The sequence below is a fragment of the Magnolia sinica genome, chromosome 15 (assembly GCF_029962835.1).
Source record: "Magnolia sinica isolate HGM2019 chromosome 15, MsV1, whole genome shotgun sequence".
In the NCBI taxonomy this organism is placed as follows: Eukaryota; Viridiplantae; Streptophyta; class Magnoliopsida; order Magnoliales; family Magnoliaceae; genus Magnolia; species Magnolia sinica.
Window position 1 is genome coordinate 7,923,669 of NC_080587.1, and position 23,319 is coordinate 7,946,987.

Consider the following 23,319-nt stretch of genomic DNA (forward strand, 5'->3'; position numbering starts at 1 on the left):
AAAAAAAAAAAAAAAAAAACACCTAAAATTTAGTTTCACGGGATTATTTTCTTTCCTTTCATTAATCCAAACAAGCCCTTGTGATCTTAGGAATAAAAAACATGTAGAAGGAGAGATTTTGTCAAGATCATCATGTCAAGTCAATACTCTAGAAAATTGCTAGCAGTTTCCTTAAAAAATTGCACATACCGGGCAATTGCCCACCAGACCAACAATCCTAATCAACGAACATGTGCCACACGTAAGCTGGAGACAGACAATTATGTCAACTCACATGTTGGGCTCTCATTGGCTTATTATATAGTGAAGAATCTAAGATAGATGGAACATGTACATGTAATAATAGAAGAGCATATGTGGAACATATATAGGCAATGATAGAAGAGGATAATCTTGTATCTGATCTTTGAGATCCTTCTCTTTCCCTTACTTTGAACATCTCTAATTTTTTTTTCTTGTCATTTCCCTGTTAGGAACAAGGAATGGCAGAAGCAGTTGTATCCGGCTTTCTTCAACTAGTTATTGAAAAACTAGCATCGCCAATCCTTGAAAAGTGTGGACTGTTATGGGGTTTTCACAAGGAGATGGAAAATCTAAGAAGCAGGTTATCAACGATACAAGCAGTGCTTGAAGATGCGGAGGAGCAGCCAGTAAAGACTAAGGCGTTAGAGAATTGGCTGGGAAAGCTTAAAGATGTGGTTTATGATGCAGATGACATATTGGATGAGTTCACAATTGAAGCGGAAGCAGAACCAAAAGTGGAAGCTAAACGCAGAAAAGTGCAGATCGGGGATTTCATTACGAAGGTATGCAGCCCACTGGTGTCCCGTTCAAATATGGCGGATAAGATAAAGGAGATAGGGCAGAGATTAGATGCGATTGCTAAAGAGAGGTCTCAATTCCATTTGAAAGAGGTAGAACGGGTGTCGGATATTAGAGGCCGAGAACCAACTGACTCGTTTGTAATCGAATCAGATGTTTATGGAAGGGAAGAAGATAAAAGAAGGGTAATGGAATTACTGATTAGCAACGATAACGGAGAGGATGTTACAGTCATCCCCATAGTCGCTATGGGGGGCCTTGGGAAGACCACACTCGCTCAATTAGCTTTCAATGACGAAAGGGTAGCAAAGCATTTCGATCTAAGAATGTGGGTTTGTGTATCGAACGATTTCAGTGTGAGTAGAGTAACAAAAGATATCATCAAGTCAGCAACTGGTGGTTGTAATCTCCAAAACATGGATCAACTGCAGCGTCACCTCCGAGAAGTGCTGAGGGGGAAGAAGTTTTTACTTGTGTTGGATGATGTCTGGGAAGAAAATCCCGAGAACTGGGATCGGTTGAAACAATTTCTCAGAGAAGGTGCGAGGGGCAGTAAAATTATAGTAACTACCCGTAATGACAAAGTTGCTTCATTCATGGGCACTCTCCCTCCGCACCATTTGACAAGATTATCAGATGATGATTGTTGGTCTCTGTTCAAGCAGCAGGCATTTGGGCATGGAAGACAAGAACATCCAAACTTTGTAATGCTTGGAAAGGAAATTGTGAAGAAGTGCGGGGGCGTCCCTTTGGCAGCGAAGGCGCTCGGAAGCTTGATGCGCTTCAAAACAGAGGAAAGAGAGTGGTTGTTTGTCAAAGAAAGTGACATTTGGAATCTGCCTAAAGAAGAGAATCGCATTTTACCTGCTTTGAGGTTGAGTTATTATCATCTTCCACCACATTTGAAGCAATGCTTTGCATACTGCTCAATATTTCCAAAAGATCATATAATTGTGAAGAAGAAGCTAATCCAACTATGGGTGGCAGAAGGTTTTATTAAATCATCAGACAGAAGAAAACAAATGGAAGACGTCGGTGTAGAGTATTTCAATAATCTATTATGGCGGTCCTTCTTTCAGGATGTTCAGAAAAATAAAGATGGGAATATAGTAAGGTGCAAGATGCATGACCTCGTGCATGATCTTGCATGCTCTCTTGCTGAAAATGAATGCTCGATTGTGCAGGTCAAGAATGCAGTGAGTATCCCTAACATATCTCGTCGTTTGTTGTTGGAGTGCGGGGATAACATATGTGCCCTAACAGACCCAGAGCCCTCAAGGAGAGCAAACCATTTGCGAACGCTGCTTATGCTTGGAAGTCAGTATTTCAGTATTTCTCATAATGTTTTGGTGCATTTTATGTTCTTACGTGTGCTTGATTTAAACCGTGTGAATGTCACCATGGACTTTTTGGTTTCAATCAGTAGGTTGAAGCACTTAAGATACCTCGTGCTGTCTATTACTCATATACGGGCCCTTCCTGAATCCATTTGCACCCTTCACCATTTGCAAACCTTGAGACTCTTGAACAGTGATCATCTTGCAGAGTTACCCAGGGACATGAGCAAAATGACTAGCCTAAGACACCTTGAAATCAGTCAATATGATAAATTGACCCATATGCCAGCTAATATGGGACAATTAAAGCTCCTTCAGACCTTGCCAATATTCATAGTGGGTAAGGATAGTGGATGTGGTATAAGAGAGCTACAAGGTCTAAACCTTGGAGGAGAATTGACTATTCGAAACCTCGAGAATGTGATGTGTGCAGCAGATGCCCAGGAAGCAAACTTGAAGGATAAGCTGAACCTTTGTGACTTATGTTTTTCATGGGGTCAGGATATAGATCTTCAGTTGGAAGGAAATGTCGAGCAAACCTTTGAAGGTCTCCGACCACATCAAAATCTCAAAAGGTTGATTGTGGAAGAGTACATGGGTGTCAGATTTCCGCATTGGATGTGTTCTTCATCACTTCCAAATCTGATTGAAGTTTCAGTGATTAATTGCAGAAGATGCGAAGAACTCCCCCTGGTCAGCCACTCACCATTCATTAAAGTTCTTGTGATACAAGGAATGTATGCTTTGAAATCAATTGACAACCATTTCTCTGACGGTGATGATGTCACAGAGGGATTTCAGTCACTGAAAGAACTCAGCTTGAAAGATTTGCCTAATTTAGAGTGGTCAGGATTCAATGGAAGAGAAGTACTCCCTCACCTTGTCAAATTAACTGTTTGGGCATGTCCAAAGTTGACAATGCTTCCATGCCCTCCATCTCTAAAAGAATTGGTATTGACGGATAGTAATGAGATGTTGTTAGGTTCAGTCGAAAACCTATCCTCACTTTCCTCCCTTGTGATTCTATGTTTCAAGGAGCTAAGGTCGCTGCCAGATGGGTTGTTTGAAAACCATACCCATCTCTTGAGCCTAGCAATTGGCGTATGCCCAAAGCTAGAGTCTGTATCTAGGGAGCTTGGAAGCCTTTCTGCTCTTGAGTCTCTGTCTATTTGGGGCTGCAGTATGTTGGTATCTTTGCCAGAGGAGTTACAAAACCTCACCTCTCTCCGGTCGCTGCAGATTAAAGATCGCAATGGTCTAACGTCCTTGAGACTACAAGGCTTGAGCTCTCTTCAAGATCTATTCATCCAGGGGTGTCAAAGCTTAACGAGTTTGATAGGGGGACTGCAACACCTCACTGCCTTACAAGACTTGTTCATTAATAATTGTCCGGAGCTGGCATATTTACCAGAGGATATGCAACACCTTACTTCCCTTCGACGACTCACCATATGGAGCTGTCAGAAGTTGACATGTTTGCCGGAAGGGCTACGACATGTCACAACACTGGAAGATCTATCAATCGGTGGAATGACTCCGCCCGAGTGGATAGGAAACCTGTCCTCGCTTCGACGTTTGGAGATTGAGGGTTGTGATAAATTGACATGTTTGCCTTCAGGGTTGCAACTCCTAACAAACCTCCAACGCCTACAAATCTGGAAATGGCAAAGTCTAACAGCTCTGCCGGAGTGGATAGGAAACCTGTCATCGCTTCGATTTTTGGAAATTAACGAATGTCCTCAATTGGAGTGTTTGCCATCAGGGTTGCAACTCCTAACAAATCTCCAACGTCTACTAATCAATAGCTGTCCCCAGCTACAGAAGCGATGCGAGATGGAGAAAGGTGAGGATTGGCACTACATATCACACATCCCAGATATCCGTGTTCGCAACTATGTCCCCATTTAATTAGGATTGTAAGTACCACTTCTCACTTAAACCTATCTTTGCTTTATCATTTGGGGATTTTTACTGGAAAGCTCTTTACTAATAATATGATTGGGAATTTTATAAAATACTACATCATTAAGACTATATTTACATCTTACTACCTTTCTAAAATTATCTTCGCATTAAACTACCTCACTAACCAATCTATTTGTCAAAGGGGTACCTTATGTCATGTTTTTCATTAAATGACAAAAATGCCCATCCTTAATGATTTATCTCAATTACTTAAATGTAAATACCATACTTATGAGGTGTTTATTGTTGAAAGCTGTTGGTAGCAAGGGGCTATTGGTCAGTGCTCTATGGATTTATTTGCCATATCATTTTATGGCATGATTCAAAAATTAAGTCATGTCCAAATCTCAGGTGGACCAAGGAAATAGTGGTCTTAAGCACCCACAATTAAAAACTTCTTAGAGGCCACGAAAGCTTTGGATCAAGCTTATGTTTATTATTGGGAAATGCTTTTTAAGAGGAGAAATTACAATATTGCTCACCTTTGCTTTTCTTTACAACAAAGTGGATAATCAAAAGTTGCGGGGTCCATGTGGTATGTGTCTCACATCCAACCCTCCAACATCTGCACACTAATATTATTATTATACTAAGTAAAAATATGAAAAATCCAACCATAAGGTGGGCTAATCCAGAAAAAAAATAATGTACAACATTCAAAATTCTCAATTTAAGTGTAGTCCATCAGCTAATATGATTCACCTGATATTTTGGTCATGTTATCACCATAGTGTGGTGCATATGTTGGATGGTTTGGATGTTATACATATACTACGTGGGCCCTACAAGTATCGAGTTTCACCACTTACTAAAGAAAAAATGAGGGTATTTTTGTAATTTCATCCCTCAAAAAACATCACCTCATAATTTTTAATTGTAGAGGTTTTATTTGGTAAAATTTAGATTCCTCAAGAATTTTTTGATAAAGCTCCCAAAAGAAAAAAAAAAGAAAAAAGAATAGAGGGCACTTCAGTCATTTCATCCAACTAAAGGGCAATCTTATGTGCTTTCCTTTAGTTAAGGCACTGTCTAATAAAAAAGCTTAACTTACTCTTGGTAGACGTATTATCATTTTAATCAATTGTACTTCTTAGGAGTGCGATGGAGCCACACATGGGCATCAAACACCGGAGAATTCAGGAGCTCATGATAATCTAAGGCTAATGCTACCTTGAATGCTTGCATGGTTGAAGGTTACACTGCAAATGATCAGTTCAAATCTAAGGTAATTAACTTTAAGATTATTAATTTTAAATATATGTTGGAGTGAAATTAAGTCACTAAGGCCTAGCTCTGATAAAAATAATTTTTTAAATGTGAAAAATCATGCTATTTATAGTATTTTTGTTACATTATTTAATCTAACAATATTTTAGGCTTGTTTGAATTGATGGAGTCCAAAGAGTAGAATTGAAAGGAAAATTCCACATATGAGGAAAATAATGGATGAGGAAATCCGTGGAACAGAATACTAAAACGGTTGTCTATGTTACCTTCCATGATTTTAAGGGCCCGTTTGGATACCACCAAATAAATTACTTTTTCTACTTACAACAGTAGTAAATTAACTTATTTCAGATAAGTTTGGTTTATCATTAGTTATAAGTAACTTTTTTTAATTTAAAATCACATCACTTCGGTTAACTTTTTTACCTTTTCTACTTTTCATAGTTACTAAAGAGACGCATCAGGAGAGATGAAAGAGACAAGAAGATGATGAATATGTTGTTAACCAAACATGTTTATCTGCTTAATAAGTAGAAACTAAGATAAGCAACTTGATGCATAAGTAGCTTATCTTAAGTAACTTACGATCCGAACGCCCCCTAATGGAAATGTGGAATGATCACTGATCAAAAAGTGATATTTGCCTCTCAAAAAGTGTGGAAATGTGGATAATCAAGGTCTTTGGAAGAAAATGAAAACACTCTTTTCTAGGAAAACTGTAGAAAAGAAAATAGCTTCTCACATGTAACTTTATTGTCACAACAGACAGAAAACATCACATTAGCAGAAAACTCTTTCTTTTCCACAGTTATTTTTTGGATTCCACCAATCCAAACAGGCAGGCCAATCATCCTTTTATGGACATTGCCATGATCAGATTGTTGGAATGACAAGAATTACATGCTCAACAATCATACAATGAAGGATGTTATTATCAAATAATGCACTTACCATGATTGTACATACCCTATAATGAAGTAAATTCCATGGAACTATGGGTGCATTATGCAAATTCTGTCTTAGCATTGTCAACTACCTGAATTTTTTTGGTAGATGCATCGTATGGTTCCTGGATTGCCTTTTGTGGTTAACTGATGTGTTTGGCAAACAGATCATTTAAACACCATCATTTCATTGTGGAATGGGAATGGAACTCGTGCAAATGAATAAGGAGCCTAGCAGCAAACATGCCAATGTGGTACACTTGTGTGAGACTGAGCAAGAAAGCTGGTTGTTGAACCAAAAATCAGGCTGGTCTGCTTATTAGGTAGGTGACAAGCATATGTGGAATGTGAATTAATAGTTATTTTCTTTGCGAACTTTCCAATTTTTTGTTACAAAAGTGGTGCAACCGGTGTGTGGATGACACTGAGTTTTGGAAGTAGATATTCGCAATGGAACGTCATCTTTACGTAATTTTAGGTTTGCTAACAGGGCTCTCTCTCCTTCTGATCCACCATTTGATGATTCAAATTGTTCATCAAGAAGTTCCAACTGAAGATGGTCCATATATAGAAAGTCTTACTTATCTAAAGGCAACTTGAAACAATGGTCTATATGTTATGCAAACTTGAAGATGTCAGATCAGTTAGATTTATCTCATGGGGGCGGACATATATTATGGGACCTTCTAGATATATAGTTTGGATCATCACATCATGGGGTGAATGGGCAAGCCGATTGGGCAAGCCTCGATAGCAAATCCCATTTAATGCTAAACTGTCACTGGATTGATAATCAAAATTTCTACTCTTTTTTCTTTGTTTTTAACCTGATCTTTTTGCTGATGTGTTTCTTAGACATGTTTGAATGCTTGTTGCGTTCTCTGATACACACTCACACACACAAAAACTTCGGTTTTGATCATCGCATCCTATTGAATAGTGTAGGGAAGATGATTGAGAATTGATCACCTACCAGCAATAACAGGACTAGTTCTTGTACTATAACATCTTTACCGCCAAAATGCCATTTGTGTAGGAAATTAGTACTATGAAAAACTATAGGCCTCCCTTCTCAAAAATCAGGCTGATCAGATCACTAGGTGTGCATTCCAATGCTGTGGCCCATCTGATGAGTAGACCACCCTGATTTCTATGCCAGGTAATCTTCATGGTGATGCCTACCATTTTCATAGTACTGGTGTCAATTATACACAGCTGGAATGTACTATGTCGACAAGATACAACACCATAAGTAGTGGTAACTTGCTTGTGGGTAATCAGTTCTCAGGATGATTTCTTAAATTGTTATATGATGGTTCCTTAACACTGACAGAATTATTATTTTTTTGGTAACCCTGGGCCTTTCAGGATTAGAGATATGTTTGAGGATGAAAGTGGTTATTGACAGAGGAAATTCTTGGCTATTACAAATAATGTGGAGATTTTCTTGGCCTTTGGAAAGCGCATTCTTCCTTCGAAGCCGAGCTCTATTTTGAATGAGTTAAGGTTGTGATCTTGCTTCTTGGAAATTTCATGTGTATATTCCCAGTAGTTGGTTTAATTGTATTGTTGACTCTCTTGCAAAGGGGTCCATAGATATCTTTTATTAGTGACTCTTATCCATTGCCTTGATTTATTTTGTTATCTTCTCTTTGTATTGGGGATTCCTATCCAATGTCTTGATGGATTTTGTTTCTTTCCTGCTTTTCTATTGTTTAATAGGATTTCATTCATATTTAAATTTTGAAATAGATAGACAAAAGTGAATTTTTTTGATTCATTGGAATTTTTTTAAATGATTATTTTATTGGTTTTTGTGATTAAAAAAAATTCTAGCATTGAATCATGTGATATATACATAACCATTTTCACGGCTTAAACTGAATGTTAAACACACCATGGCATTTAAAACGAGTAAATTATTGAATTGATTTTGCTATCATGAGGTTCAATAACCTTGATTTTGCTATCATGAGGTTCAATAACTCTCTCGTGTTTATAACTGTGCTTGTGGACTTGCCACTGCACTTGCAAAGATGGCACGTGTACCAGATCAAGCTCTCCTTGAGATGGCCCACACGTCTTAAATCATCCAATGTGGGCCATTGTATACAAAACAAGGGATGGAATGACAGATAGAGGTTTAAAATCATTTATACCTACTTTGACGCTTTTGGTTTTTGTGATTGAAAAAAAAAAACTATTATGTAGTGTTGAATCATGTTATATAGTTAGCCATTTTTCATGCCCTTAGCTAAACTGAGTGAAAGCCTGGATTTTTGGACCAAAGGGGAAGGGGAAGGAGAAGGAGCCCTAGACCTGCATGAGACAAAGGAGGATTTATTCAATCACATAGTTTGGGCTCCTAGAATATAGTGCCCTTGTGGCAATCTATTTGGGGGTTCAGCATCTTATTTAGAGGTTTGCTATATGCTTGTGTGCCAGGGAGCCCAATTACATGTCATCTGTTGTATTTATTTCAGAATACATATTAAGCAGCTATTCAAGTCTGAGATATTAACTGTTATGCTCGTTACGATTAATCAAATGGGTTTTATGTGCTATACTTATGTTCCAGGAATTGATCTGCCATTGTATTTTACTGTTTGGTCGTGTATTGCTCCACTTACTTTCTTGTTCATGATCGAAATTTTACAATGCCAAACAGCTGGGACAGGAATACTAAGTTCGATGGGCCATTGCCAAATAACAGGTTTCAAGAACTCAGGGGATTCCACAGAAGGGATTTTCATTTGGATGGCAGAATGGATGTCTTGTTCAAAATATAGTTTAAAATCCCAAAAACTTGACTCGACCGGATGCTCAATCAGTTCAGGTTGACACGAGGACTCAGACCCAACTTGACTCAATATTTAATAATTATAAAATAAAAAATCAAGATTAATTGGTTGCAAAAAATATTTACATATAGTATATAAGTAACATAAAATAGGAAAATAAACGGTAAGATACTGAATAGGATGAGGGTTAAGGGAGGGCAAGTGACCGATTCTCACCAGCCCTTCTACACACACACACATATATTAATAAACCCTTTAACAAAGTGACTCTGTTTGAGTCACTGTGAGTCGTGTTGAGTCGGCTGATTCGGCGGATTGACTCGATGGGTTTCTCCGAGTTGGAACCAAGCCACTTCTAGAACTGAGTTCCTGTTGACCCAGTTCAATATCTTGCCAAGTCAATAGGCCCAGTTTTTAATCAAGTTAGTGAGTTTTAGAACTATGCTTCCAAATGTAGATGCTATTTGTCACTTGGGTATGTTTTGTGAGAAAAATGGTCATACTCTAGTATGTGTGTGATGGTTCTTATGCATGTATGACTCAAAATCAAACCATCCAAACTGTATGCCCTACTTCAGATGTGTGATAAACCATAAGCTATATGGAACTGATGTCTGATTTCCTAAGTCGCTGGTCAGTGGATATCTAATGCACAATTAAAATGAAAAAAAAAAAAAAAAAACCTAGTCAATTTGGCATGTGGGCCTTGATCAACATCAAATACATGCATGGTTTTTGTTGTTTGTTAACAGAGGTTTCATGCTTGGCTAACATCTTTATACTTTCTTCTTCACAACTTGTTACATTTTTTAGCCATTGTGTTGCATGCATTATGAATTATCATTTAACATATCTACTATAATACTTCGAATTTATGAGAGGAGGGCTAGTCGTTAGCATTATCTGACTTTGGTTATGATGGTACATGTCTCATGAATATTTCCAACATGATAACAAGATCTTACCCTTTGTTAAGCCCTCTGCCCCATTCATCTAATTCTCTCATCCCAACTGATATATTCTTATTTCTTTTGCAAGATAGCTTGAATTTTGTTAAAGAAAGAACCAAGCTATAAACTGGGCATGCAGCTTAAGGGAGGGGAAAGGAGTGGATGATCAGGAGGGACCCCTGAACTAGTGTTGATCTACATGACAGTCCATAAATGTGAGTGAGCTGCATCATTCTTCCATGAAGCTTTCCTCTCCTCCCACTCATAACAGTAAAGGCAAAATGAACAATGCGAAAGGTTTCAGTCTGCTCCTAAAATTCCTTTTTCTTTCACAAGTAAGATATTTTCATCGATATGTTGACACTATTTTGTTGTATTTTTTGATGGAGCCATAACTTTTCTCTTAAATAAGGTTAAATGTCTTATTATTTCATTTTTTTTTTCTTGTTTATGCAGTTAACTTCTTGGTCAGTTATCATTTGCAAAATATCAAAAGTTGATAATACAAGGAATTCTAAGTGGACTTGCTCGTGTGGTGGATGTAGGTTGGTTGTAGCTCGCCTGCCAACTTACGGTATATGTTATAGACCTGGGCATTCATCTGGTGGGGAACACTATCATCAAGACCTAACACAAACATTATTCTGGTTGACTCATCGGATAAGATGTGCATGTACATTGAATATGGACCATTGGTCATTTTTTCCAATGGTCCATTTTTTTCTCATACAAGTGTGGCCCACCTATTGAGTAGACTAGTATGATTTTTGGGCTTGAGCATTAGCATAGTGTGCCTTCACCTGTCATGCTCTGCTTCTTGTGCACCTAAAGCAGTGTTTGTGTAATTGTATTCATTGCATGGGCTGTTTATGAAACATAATACAGATACATGTTTGCTAGGTGTTTCTATATCAAGCTGAGCAAGCCTTTCATCAGAAAATGAGAAAGGAAACATGCATGGAACTCAGCAGAGAACATTTTTCCTGTAAACTAAAAAAGTAACAAGAAGTTGATCACTCCTTTGTTATATTTATGCCAAAGAAAAAATAAAATGGACAAGGTTCCCCTGTTTTGAGTGCAAGAAGCACACTCGCACCCTTGGTACAATCATGCTTCTCCTTGTCTTTTCTAATTCATGTCTAAGATGTCTATGACAAAAATTGGCATTCTTTTCATGTATTTTTCTTTATTATGAGGTTACTTAGTTTCCCAAAATGTGTTTTGGTTGAATTTGACTGATGAATTATGGGGCATTGTATATGCAGCCGATGATAGGCAAAAACTATGACATGATGTTTGTGATCTACATCAGGCATCCATCTCTCTGTTCTAATATTAAAGGAATGGGCCAAAAGAGGGAAGCAATGATTGACTGTGGAGAGCCAGCATCCCCATGATGGAGAATGACCATATAAAGATCTTTCTACATTGAAGAAAACTCTCTTGAGTTGTATTGGGTAACGATTGCATTCTCTCTTCATCTTTTTCTCCTATTCTCATATTCCATGCTTGGTTGCAATTGGAGCATTAATGCCAGGAACTTCCTTTTGAGTTGCATTTTTTAATGACATATGTAAGTTCTCTCATATGTATCTAATATTTAACCGACTCACCAAGTTGTTCCAGTGTTGATATATCATCATGCAGGAACTGGACACATAGAATTCCTAAGATAAGAAGCAACAATAGCTGGTGAATGCCAACACTGAGGATTGAAGCATCTATGAACAAGTAAGAAAGCTTATTTCTACATAAAAAGTTGAATCTAATTAATGCTTCTTACATTGGTATGACAATGTTGCGAGTGTCGAGCTGCACCCAAAACCATTTGTTTATTGGGCCTCACCATGAAAGGATCCTTCAAGTTCTTGACTAGTTACAGGGAAACTTTTCTTCTTCTTTTTTCATATAGAAGTTTTAGTATCTACCAATCATCTATCTACCCATACTTCCTTAGTTTTCATGGTTTCCTTTCATTTTGATTATTTTCAAAATCTATACGTTTTTATATTCTAGAAACCTGCATTATTTGACACCCATGTCTGACAAATGTTGATGGTCTATTTTCTTCTTACTTTTGGCAGCATTTATATACATTTTGTATAGGTCATAGTTTAGCTACTAGAATACATGTTCCTGTTTCTTATGTATATGGTGTATGGAACCAAGAGAGAATATTTGTTTTAAAAACATACTCTTATTGACACCGATTATTAAATGCCACAGCCAAGAAGTTTCTTTACTTTTTGGTAAAATGTTTATTGAATGAAATATCATGATCTCCTCCACACACACACACACTATATGCATGCCGACATCGCAATAACGGTGGATGTCTATCAGCTTGTGTTTTTATTAGAATATCTATTCTTGGTTCAAAATTGACCTTATATGAGGTATTTCTAATAAAACAACTCTCATATGTCATAATACATCTCTACAGACATGTGGGAGTGATGGGTTTTCCAGGACCTTGTTTCTACCTATTTCCTTGTCAAAAAAAAAACACTGTTCTCCATGTCCAAAATAGGTATACATATCTGTTTTAAATGTTTAAATCTCGGATTGTTTAAAATGTGTAATATTTGTTTTAATGGAATGCTTTACTCCTTTTACTCTTTTAGGCTTGTCTTCTTTCAGTGATTTGAGTAGTCCTTAAAAGATATTCAGGGATTAAGTACCCAAGAAAGTGCAAAACGGTGACATGTTTATCTTATTTGCAACAAGCAACATAATCTCTTATCATTTATTTGTCCAATGAAATGCATTCATGAATATTGAAATCTTTTCACTTACTTGCAACAGGAATGACGAAATTCTGAAAATAAGATCAAGATTGTGCTTTGTTGACCATCAGGAGTATACGTGTGTTGGTGTGTTTTATATAGTCCCTATGCTTCTTATATTCTCTCATGATTCCTTGCCTAATGTCGTGGTTGTGTGGATCTCTTAATTGGCAATTCTGCAGAAATCATTCAGAAGGCAGGATCACAAGATTAATGTAAGACATGAAACACATGTTGGTGATCCAAGCCCTTGAACACACTGGTGTCGTGATAAATGTGTCTTCACCTACTATCAGTTTTGTCCATTCATCAAGTGAACCACACTTCTATTGAGAAAATGGATGCAATTTTGTCCATTCATTAGGTGAGCCACACTTCTATTGAGAAAATGGATGCTTAAAAGATCGATAAGATGATAACCAATGGTACATGAGTGGACCACTAATTCACCATATTAGTGGACTGATCAAACTATATTTGTCCTCTGTAGAAATGCATCCACAAGGACTAACTTCTTCAAATGTAAAATTTCTATCCACTTGCTAATATTTTCAATCCTATGTTTACTTTATTTATGTAATGTCTACACAACAGCCAAAGAACTGGGGTGTGTTGATAGGAATGTATCTACCGATGTATTGTAAACATAACATTCTCTAGAAGCTCAATTAACGGTTATAGCATTATTGATATGTGCAGGATTTGCGAAATTGGTTACAGCTTTTGCAAGAAATGGTCACAGATGAGAAGTATAGATTGAGGTGGATTTTTGTATATAGCTATAGTTTCTTGGACTTTCAAGTTGTTGCATTGTTTGTGTTTATATTTCATGCATACAAGCAAAAACTTGCAGCCTACATGTTTGTGTGAGCACGGAGTGTTTTTTACCGACCATCCTTTATCAACTTTGCATGAGAACAGAATAATGGAACTTCGCAGAGTATTAGATTTTTATTTTTTATTTTTGTTTATTTATTTTGGCAGCTGTTGAACCATCTCAGGAAATGTCAATAGTGCAGCCCAATTCAGAGTAATGGAAGAATCTCCGATGAAATCTCTTTATTCGCATTGAGAACACTAGGTAATTCTGCTTTCTTTGTTTTCAAGATCTGTATGCTATAGCTCGCACTGGGACAAAGGCTAAAAAGATTATGATGATAATATATTTGTGAACCTTTGCATCTCCTTGTATTAGATTCTCCGTATTCAAAATGGAGAACACTATTTATACAAAGCTATGCATCATTCCTTCCCATCAAGGCTATAGGACCTATTGGTGTTCATTTTATAGTACCTCAATTTTGGGATTTTTGCCTGCGGAATCACACAGATCTAGATCTAGGATAGCAATCCAATGGCACTAAGCACATACAAGAGAACACAAAGATTTAACGTGGAAAACCCTTGTGGGAAAAAACCACGTCAAAAAGCGACAGATCTCCACTATGAAAATAGAAATTACAAAGAGAGAGGACTTACCCAATTCGAACAACCTCGAATCTCACCCTTGCTACACCCTTTGATAACCCTAGAACCCTTTAGAATACCGTTAGGAAGCCTTAGAATTATTTCTCATCTCCTAGAAAAATCCTAGGGACACCTATTTATAGTTTAGGCAACTTCCCTTTTGCACCTTTGCGAAAACCGACTCAAATTTTCGCAATCCGCATCAAATCCGGAAACGAATCTGTTTAACCTCGATTGGTCATGCAGACTGCTCGACCGGTCGGTGGACCCCTCGATGCTCAACCGGTCGAGCACCTCAGAACCCAAAAACTGATGCTCGCTGGACTTTGAGTCGAGCCAGGTCTTCAATCTTCAAACATGTAGCTCCTTGACCTCTTCTCTTATCTCTATATCACATCATAGCTTCTCGTGCACATTCCGTCCTTCTTTTCTGGCATCGCCAAGCCCAGAAAAGTTACACAGAACTTGAACTTCTCTGCATGAACGATCTAGGTGAACATGCCTACCAGATCTGAGTCCACGTGCCCAACCACTTTTGTTTCTGTCTTCTCAAAAGGAAAGACGTAGTCTTCTTACCATCTCACCGCTACCCAATATTGCTTGCCGGGGTACTTGCTTACAACACTGATAGCCTGTAAAACAACCGGTCTAATTCAGACCATGACATACATTAAAATGCCAACCGCATTCGAACAAGGCTCATGAGATATCCTGCTTTTCCTCATCTGTTTTGGGACATGTCCTGAGGAAAACTTGAGGAGAGACGCGTAGGGAACGCTCTCCGGCTTTACCTGACCCATCACATCCTTGATCAATACCTACACATAAGGTATTCCTCCTGTGATTTCCAAAGCCTACTCCTTCAGTCTCAATGTCGAGAACCATCTTTGCAGCCCCCCGATCCTTCATCCTGAATGTCCCACTTGATGGAGTCTTCAGTACATTGATTTCAGACATGTCATGACTGGCGATCTACATGTCATCAATTCCTGACTCATCATGAAGGAATCAAACCACTGCCTAGGCGACATGTCGAACCACGACCTCCTGCAAAGTCTTTTCTCAGCCCCTTTAACTTCGAACCGCTCTGGTTGTTTCTTGTAGATCTGCTCTTCACTTTCCCTTATAGAAGTGCAGACTCCACATCCATCCTTCCAGCTCAAGATCACATTGGCCAACCAGCGCCAATCACGGATCTAATAGACACCTGCTATATCGTCGGTGCGAATATCTCTGAGAAGCTAATCCCTTCTCTTTGAGCATAACCTTTCGCTACCAACCTCGCTCTATATCTATGCTGTATCCTCCTGAAGATCCACCTGCATCCAACCGCTTTCTAGCCCACTGGAAGCTCCACCAGCTCCCATATGTTGATCTGGTACAACGAATCTATCACATTGCCTATAGTCACCTTTCACTTCTCAGCACCAGGCTCACCTAGAGCCATCTGAATAGAAGATGAATCCTCTGTGATATTGGAGTCGTCCATGTACCTTGCCGATTTTCTGCGATCATGCCGTGTGATTCTTCTCACAGGTGGCTACTCCACCTGCTCTGTATCCCCGTCCGCATGTCTCAGCCTTCCTGTCATGCCCGCTCATGTGGCCATGCCCAACATGCCACACACGTGCAGAGGTGGAATCCGCTACATCTACTGCAGCTCCACCTTTTGAAGTGCTTCCAATCACCCTGTACAAGTTACCGAGTCGTTGTGCTTTCATGATTATCCGTGCCCCCTTAAATACCTTAAGAGCACCATTAATACCTGTGTACTTGCATCCTTTTACCTTAAGTACACCAAGAGAAATCAGATTCTGCTCTAAATCAGGAACGTGCCTAACATCAGTCAGGGTACGCTCCACCCCATCAACCATCTTGATGCGCACAGAACCAACAGCCACAACATTACAGGCAAAGCCATTGCCCATAAATACCTGTCCACCATCGCACTCCTTGTAGTTGGTGAACCAACTTCGATGAGGAGTCATGTGAAAAGACGCTCCTGTGTCTAGCATCCACTCGTCCTTACGATCATCATATGGCCGCCTGATAGTAAACACAGACAAAACATTACCATCACATCCACTCGATCCATCTGACGTGGCAGCATTGGCCTCCCTGTATGAAGCCTCAGAATCTTCTCTCTTCGATTTAGGATTTTCACAATCCTTCTTCACATGTCCTTCCTTCCCACAATTCCAACACTTTACCTTTCCTTTGCCCTTGCCCTTGGATTTGGATCTAGAACCTGAAGAACCTGTACCTTGTTCAGAATTCCTACCCCTTGTAAGCAGTGCCTCAGAAGATATCCCCATGTCGACGTTAAGCTTTCTCATAGCCTTCCCTTGAAGGGCCGAGATAACGGTGTCGACACTCAGGGTTTTATTCGTGGAGCACATTGTGTCCTTGAATGACTCATAAGACGCCAGAAGAGAATTCAGCAACATACATGCTTGTTCTTCATCTTTCATCACTTCCTCCATATCCAGCAATTTGCAAACCAATTTATTAAAGTTGCTGATGTGAGCCTCCAGATCTCCACCCTCTGTCATCTTGAAGTTATACCATTGGCGCTTCAAGTGCAGGCAATTTTCAAATGATTTTTTCGCATAGACATCCTCTAACTTCGCTCATAACTTAACCGTAGTTTTCTCCCTCATGACGTTGTAGAGAACCTCATCCGTGAGACATAAACGGATCGATGATAAAGCCTTCTTATCAAGAGTATTCCAATCATCATCAGTCATAGTAGACTTTCGCTCCTCAAGAGCACCATCTTCGCCTTGCTTGATTAAGGAACTGATCATCTTGATCTTCCATAACTCAAAATTATTTTTCCCTGAGTACTTCTCAATATCATACCTAGTGCTTACCATTATTATAGGACCTATTGGTTTTCATTTTATAGTACCTCAATGTTGGGATTTTGGCCTGCGGAATCACACAGATCTAGATCTAGGATAGCAATCCAATGGCACCAAGCACACACAAGAGAACACAAAGATTTAACGTGGAAAACCCTTGCGGGAAAAAACCACGGCACAAAGTGACAGATCTCCACTATGAAAATAGAAATTACAAAGAGAGAGGACTTACCCGATTCGAACAACCTTGAATCTCACCCTTGCTACACCTTTTGATAACCCTAGAATCCTTTAGAATACCTTTAGGAAGCCTTAGAATTATTTCCCATACCTTAGAAAAGCCCTAGGGACACCTATTTATAGTTTAGGCAGCTTCCCTTTCGTACCCTTGAGAAAACTGACTCAAATTTCCACATTCCACATCAAATCCGGAAACGAATCTGCGTAACCTCGACTGGTCGTGCAGACTGCTCAACCGGTCGAGAGGACCCCTCGACCAGTTGAGCATGGGCCACGACCGGTCGAGCACCTCGGAACCCAAAAAACAGATGCTTGCTGGACTTTGAGTCGAGCAGTGCTCAACTAGTCGAGCAACTCCCTCGACCGGTCGAGCATGGGCCATGACCAGTCAAGCAACCCAAAAAATTGGATTGAAGGCTTCTAACAACACTCAAATGGTAATATTAGTAGAAATAGTTCTGAAATGTCTAGCAACATCTACAGAGACATCACTGTTGGCAGTTAACTAATCATGGCAATATATGGGAGCTAGTGAAGATCTCAACTTTTCGATGGCTCAATGGTACATGCATGGTTTTCTTAGTTTACATGAATAGTGACTAATTCATTCATGGTTTGGGGTAAAATATTTAATCCAAAGTTACTGTTATATTGCAGAGATGCCGCATGCTTGAAGTTTCAGATATAGGTCGAATCTTGATCTCCAATCTTCCCATTGCTAACCTGGCTACAATTTTGCACCTTCCAACAAATACCATTCTATGAACGGATTGGACCAAACTTCCATCCAATACAGCTGCTTGGATTAGAGAAGTCAGACCTGGTACCTTTCATCCCTTCCATGTTCAAGTATTTGAGGGAAAGGGGGATGCAAGAGAAAAGGTTGTCTACTTTGCAATTGAGGCTCTGTGGCTTAGTCCATTCATGGATGTGGCCCACAAGACTGCATGGACAAATGATCAAGACCACCACCCATCTGCTCGCCCCTACCGTTCTGGGTGATTGTACAGAAGATGGAGAATCTGTGCTACCTGATTTCAGTTGCATAGTCAGATTATGAAGACCAGCATCTACACACACCAACTTTTTGTGGGTGATTGTACAAAAAACATGCGGATAGGAGAATCCTAGCTGCCCAATTTTCTCTGCTAAATGTGATATTTATACAGTTTGTACAAAAATGGCTGATTTTTGTCATCACCCATTTGCTTGAAGGCACTTACTCAGACGGATAGGATTGTCCAATTGATGTGATATTTATACGGTTCCCTGTGGCCATGGGCTTATAAGATTGACATACCAGATGATCCACCCATGAGCCATGCAGGCCCAATCAAGCAGTAGATCCTCTGACATAATGGCAGGCTCCAAATCGAAAATGAAGCAATAGGCCTCTCAAATTCTATGTCAACGGCGGGCAATCCCATGTTCAAAAGGGATTCTTCAGATCGAGCATGGATGTTCTTCATTGCTTGCAAGTTTATCAGCTGTTGTTCTTCACGAGTAGGTTTCAGGAAGCAACGGTCACTTTACTAGCTGTTTGTAATTCTATCCTTGTGTTGAGTTTAGGGGGGTACAGTATAAATGGATGTTTAAGTAGAGGAAGAAAGAGAGATTGTATTTATTTTAGAATGCATGTAAAAAATATATGTAGTCTGACTGTTATGGTTGTTACAAGTAATCATATGAGTTTCATGAGCTATGTTTATGTTAAGTAATTGATTGGCCATTGTATTTACTTTTATTTATTTATTTATTGTGGATCTCTCTGCTTAACATTTTTTTTCATACATGTACTTTGAAATTTGCCGATGCCTAATAGCTCCAACAAGAATAACGAGTTTAGTGGGCTGATACCAGATTACAGCTCTCAAGAATTTAGTGGATCCCAGGTTAAGTCTCAATACCAATTTTGGTATGCCCATTCCCTCCACATCAGACTTGTATATATTACAAGTAACTTTTTCCTAGATTAATCACACCCATTGATCATTTTATTTTTTTTATTTTTATGAAACCTTTTCCCAGATTAATCACACCCAAACAGGACGTTTGTTCCATTTACAGGCATATGTTTGTAGAACCTGGGGCCTTATTTGGTAGACGACTAAAAATTAGTTCATTTCATTTTAATTATCAGTACTTATGCATTAGATTTTAGAGATCTTGTTCTCTGATACATAATTACTTCATGTTAATAGCAACTATGCATTAGATATCAATATCTCTAATACATAATTACTGTTAAGAGAAATGAGATAACTCATTTTTAGGTGTCAAACAAACACAGCCATACGATTTACACGATGCATCTTTATGAAGGGTAGTAACATACAAGCCCCCTACTCTGGTACACAACACGCATGTGGTGATAAGTCCATCCATCTGTTTTGCGCACCGATCAGCAAAAGCGTGTAGCAATCTAAGGCTGATGTTGGAAATTTCAGGAGTTGAGTGGTGCCATCCAGCTAGCTAGCAAGATGTTCTCATCGCCCAACTTTGATGGGCCCCATAGGGTTGATGGTTGTCTGGATCACTTTTTAAATTGTTACAAGTTTCTTTGGACCGATGTTTATGCACCAAGTAATCAGACATTACTAACCATATGATTGATCATCCATTTTTCTCATACAAATGTGGGCCGCCCATTGGGTAGACCAATATGATTTTTGGGCTTGAGCATTAGCATAGTGTGCCTTTACCTGTCATCCACTGCTCCTGTGTACCTCTAGCAGCGTTCATCTAATTGTATTCATTGTATGGGCTGCTTTTGAAAAATAATACAAATAAATGTTTGCTAGGTGTTTCTATATCAAGCAAGGTGAGCCTTAGATCAGGAAGCGAGAAGGGAAACATTTGTGGAACTCAGCAGAGAACATTTACCTGTTAAACCAAAAGGTAACAAGAAGTTGTTCACTCATTTGTTATATTTATGCCCAAAAAAAAGAGGAGGCAAGGTTCCCCTGTTTATAGTGCAAGAAGCACATTAGCTTCCCTGTTTACATTTGTATGACAATGTTGCCCACACGCAATGTGAGCAGTAACCAAAATAAAGTGCTTGTTATATATGTTTGACAGGCCTATTGGATATCCTTGGCGAGCATCTATCTTATGGACATGTATTTGTGGATGTGTCTCACCTATGTCCTTTGGGAAGTTGAGTACATAGTCTATGATCCATAGATACTTTCGGAGAGCTAACATATCCATATCAAGTTGAAAGACACACCAATGCTACAAACCTTACCACATAAGTGGCAATAAATGCGAGTGGCGAGCTGCTGCTAGTTCACGATATTCTTCTGTCGGTTATAAATGGAGGGTTAGAGAGCACTGATTGTTTTTCAGGCACCTGACTTGTCAATGACATTGAATTTGTAATCTTTCTTTTCCATGGAGTTGATGTTTACAAATGTTAAATTAAGCCAAATGTGAATGTAGACCATGGGTAATTTGTACGTGAATCAGATGATGTTTATCTTTCCATAAACTTATTTTTTTTTCTTCCAAATCTATAGATATGGACATACCAATTTGACTAGGACGAAAGTAATAGTTAAATTTGTGAATATGGCACCATGGGAACTTGTACAAACAACATAGCTGAACTATGGAAAAATAATAACTTGGATTAGGTAGCTGAGATATGGCTCTGCAAGATGGTATGCTGATGGCAGTTAAGATAGGCTTGGTGGGTAATGTCCCAGTTTTATGTGAGCTTTATGATTAGTGTGGGTATGGAATGCCAGGAGGTGAAACTCATACCCACAGCAAACTGCATTGATGGAGCGACTGTTGTGAGGCTATTTCTTCAGTGCATCATCTTTCCAACCAGACCACAGTGGGCAGTGGAGATATGAAACAGTGAGTAATGGAGATATGGGGTTCACATCTCTCCTTTTTGTATAGAGGAAACAGTCCATTGCACGATACTTGATAGTGCTCCTAGTTGTAAGACTAGGATAGTCCAATCAATCAACCTAGATTATGCATTCCGTCCAACACACTATTCATAGGAACTAATGCAGGGGCATTTTCACAGCAGGCTTGAGTGGGGAGGCCTATGGGATGCAGGGGCACACTCAGGGTGGGTGGCCCGTGTGAGGTAGGTGGCTCGTCTGAAGCGGAACCTATGTGAAGTGGGGCCCATTAGTTGGGTTCAGCTGAGATCCTAACCCATGAGATGTGGGGCCTGGGCTATGAGATAAAGGGATTGATTCGCCATGCTCTATCAGTTCAAGCTTTCAGAGCAAGTGGTCAATTGTCCTGCATCAGGAACCATTTAAAATCACACCCAACAACATTTAAAAATGACAATGATACAGCAATTCTAACCAAATTACCAATAGTAAATAAAATGGACAGTCAAGATTGTTTATAAATAAATGGCTCCAATCAACAATTTCAACCATCCATTTGGTGGGCCATCATAGTTACTTATTGATGTAGGACAATTAACTACTTGCTCTAAAAGCTCGAATTGATACACATGCCCTGCCCCTGATGACTCAACATGCCTACTCCTAGGTCACGAAACATTCGTGGTGGAGCCCACAAAAGAAATACATGCCACATTGGCATGCGTGAAGAGAGACATGAGTAGCTGTTGTTTTCACTTCCCACAATTCCAGACCAGACATCATGAAACTGGCCAAGGACTAAGCCTTCTCATTTGTGTATAATCTTTTGCAAATCTAATACCTGTGAATAACAATAATCAAAAGAAAGAGAAGCATATTGTTGATCAAAATCTTCGAAACTGATGAACTAGATTGGCCGCAAGGAAGAGAGGACTATATCTTGGAGGGAACTGTCTCTCTTCATGGCAGCTTTGAACTCCTCGAACGTGACCTTTCCATCACTATTGGCAACCATCCGATCGAAAATCTCATCAAGCTTCCCAGGTTCTGTTATGTCTGCTGGAAGGCAATCTTCTGGCAAGGCCTATATGGATTTCAGTTAGCAGATGTTTTCTACCATATCCAACGTTAAACTACAGAGAAATGCTAAAGTGATTCATGTGCAGGCAGACTGGAAAGACGGAGATCCAGGTCGCACATGTACAAGATCCAGGCTGTTCATTAGGTGGGGAATGCCATGAACACACCATGTACCAAAATTCTGGTTGGTCTGCATATCAGGTGAGACACACAAATGTTGAACATGGATCAACATGTATGGCTCCCCTAGTATGTTGAACATGGATCAACATGTATGGCTCCCCTAGTAAGTGGATCGTTGTGATTTTTGGGCCAGGGCATCTTCAAGGTGGCCCCCATCAGATCAATGGACATATCTTGCACCTTTGTACTGCTTTAGCATTTCTTGAAACTCTGCAGGCTTCAAAGGAAGGGTGAGAGATATTAACTCTAAGCATTGACGCTACTTCTTCCTTCATGATGCATCCTGACCTGCCTGTATCATTCATCTGATGGGAACATAAAATGCACACATGTTAAGCTCAAAATTTTATGTAGTATAGAAATTCGAGATATGAAAAGAAAATTTCCTTTCACTTGATGAATACACAGTTCCTTGGAAGACATAGGCATGAGAAACAAATTGTGTATTAGGCTGTTCCAGAAAATGATCAAAATAGAGTTTATACGAAGCAAATGCAGCTGTTTGAAATTATTAAAAATGTTTTAAATTATGTTGATAAGCATTTTGAATTCTGATTTGAATAAGAGAAGCAATATATACAATATGTGATCAAAATAGTTGCCTAGTTTTCTCTTACCCATCAATAGTACAGGCAGTGGACCTCTCAATATCCTATGAGACTATCCAGAAGGCCCCATCATGGGATGTGCCATGGCCTAATATATCCCCTATCAGATGAAATCAGCCATCCAATAAAAATGGATAATTACAACCAACAGTCCGCAACATACAGAATAGTCAGGACATCCAATG

General features: G+C 39.1%; 1 protein-coding gene and 2 long non-coding RNA genes across 7 annotated transcripts; all 3 read left to right on the forward strand.

Moving 5' to 3' along the window:
- The first annotated feature begins 383 nt into the window (after positions 1-383).
- Positions 384-4,067, forward strand: LOC131228145 (putative disease resistance protein RGA4). Its single transcript, XM_058223977.1, has one exon. It carries the CDS (start codon positions 483-485, stop codon positions 4,065-4,067), a length of 3,585 nt encoding a protein of 1,194 aa, XP_058079960.1. The 5' UTR covers positions 384-482.
- Positions 4,068-7,108: 3,041 nt separating this feature from the next.
- On the forward strand, positions 7,109-11,773 carry LOC131227467 (uncharacterized). 3 transcript variants are annotated; one of them, XR_009162306.1, is made up of 4 exons: positions 7,109-7,801; positions 10,135-10,381; positions 10,592-11,503; positions 11,673-11,773. It is a non-coding gene; the product is annotated as an uncharacterized LOC131227467 (long non-coding RNA). The 3 variants fall into 3 exon arrangements; XR_009162305.1 differs by having other exon boundaries at positions 10,135-10,343; positions 10,503-11,503; XR_009162307.1 differs by having other exon boundaries at positions 10,135-10,343.
- An 831-nt stretch (positions 11,774-12,604) lies between these two features.
- LOC131227468 (uncharacterized) lies at positions 12,605-18,063 on the forward strand. Of its 3 annotated transcripts, none has more exons than XR_009162310.1 (7): positions 12,605-12,745; positions 12,852-12,919; positions 13,015-13,065; positions 13,323-13,354; positions 13,532-13,593; positions 13,817-13,913; positions 17,887-18,063. It is a non-coding gene; the product is annotated as an uncharacterized LOC131227468 (long non-coding RNA). The 3 variants fall into 3 exon arrangements; XR_009162308.1 differs by having other exon boundaries at positions 13,834-13,913; XR_009162309.1 differs by lacking the exon at positions 13,323-13,354 and having other exon boundaries at positions 13,015-13,145.
- The last annotated feature ends 5,256 nt before the right edge of the window (positions 18,064-23,319 follow it).

Excerpts from the sequence above, each read along its gene's own strand:
- LOC131228145 (XM_058223977.1), top strand. The coding sequence starts at position 483 with ATGGCAGAAGCAGTTGTATCCGGCTTTCTTCAACTAGTTATTGAAAAA.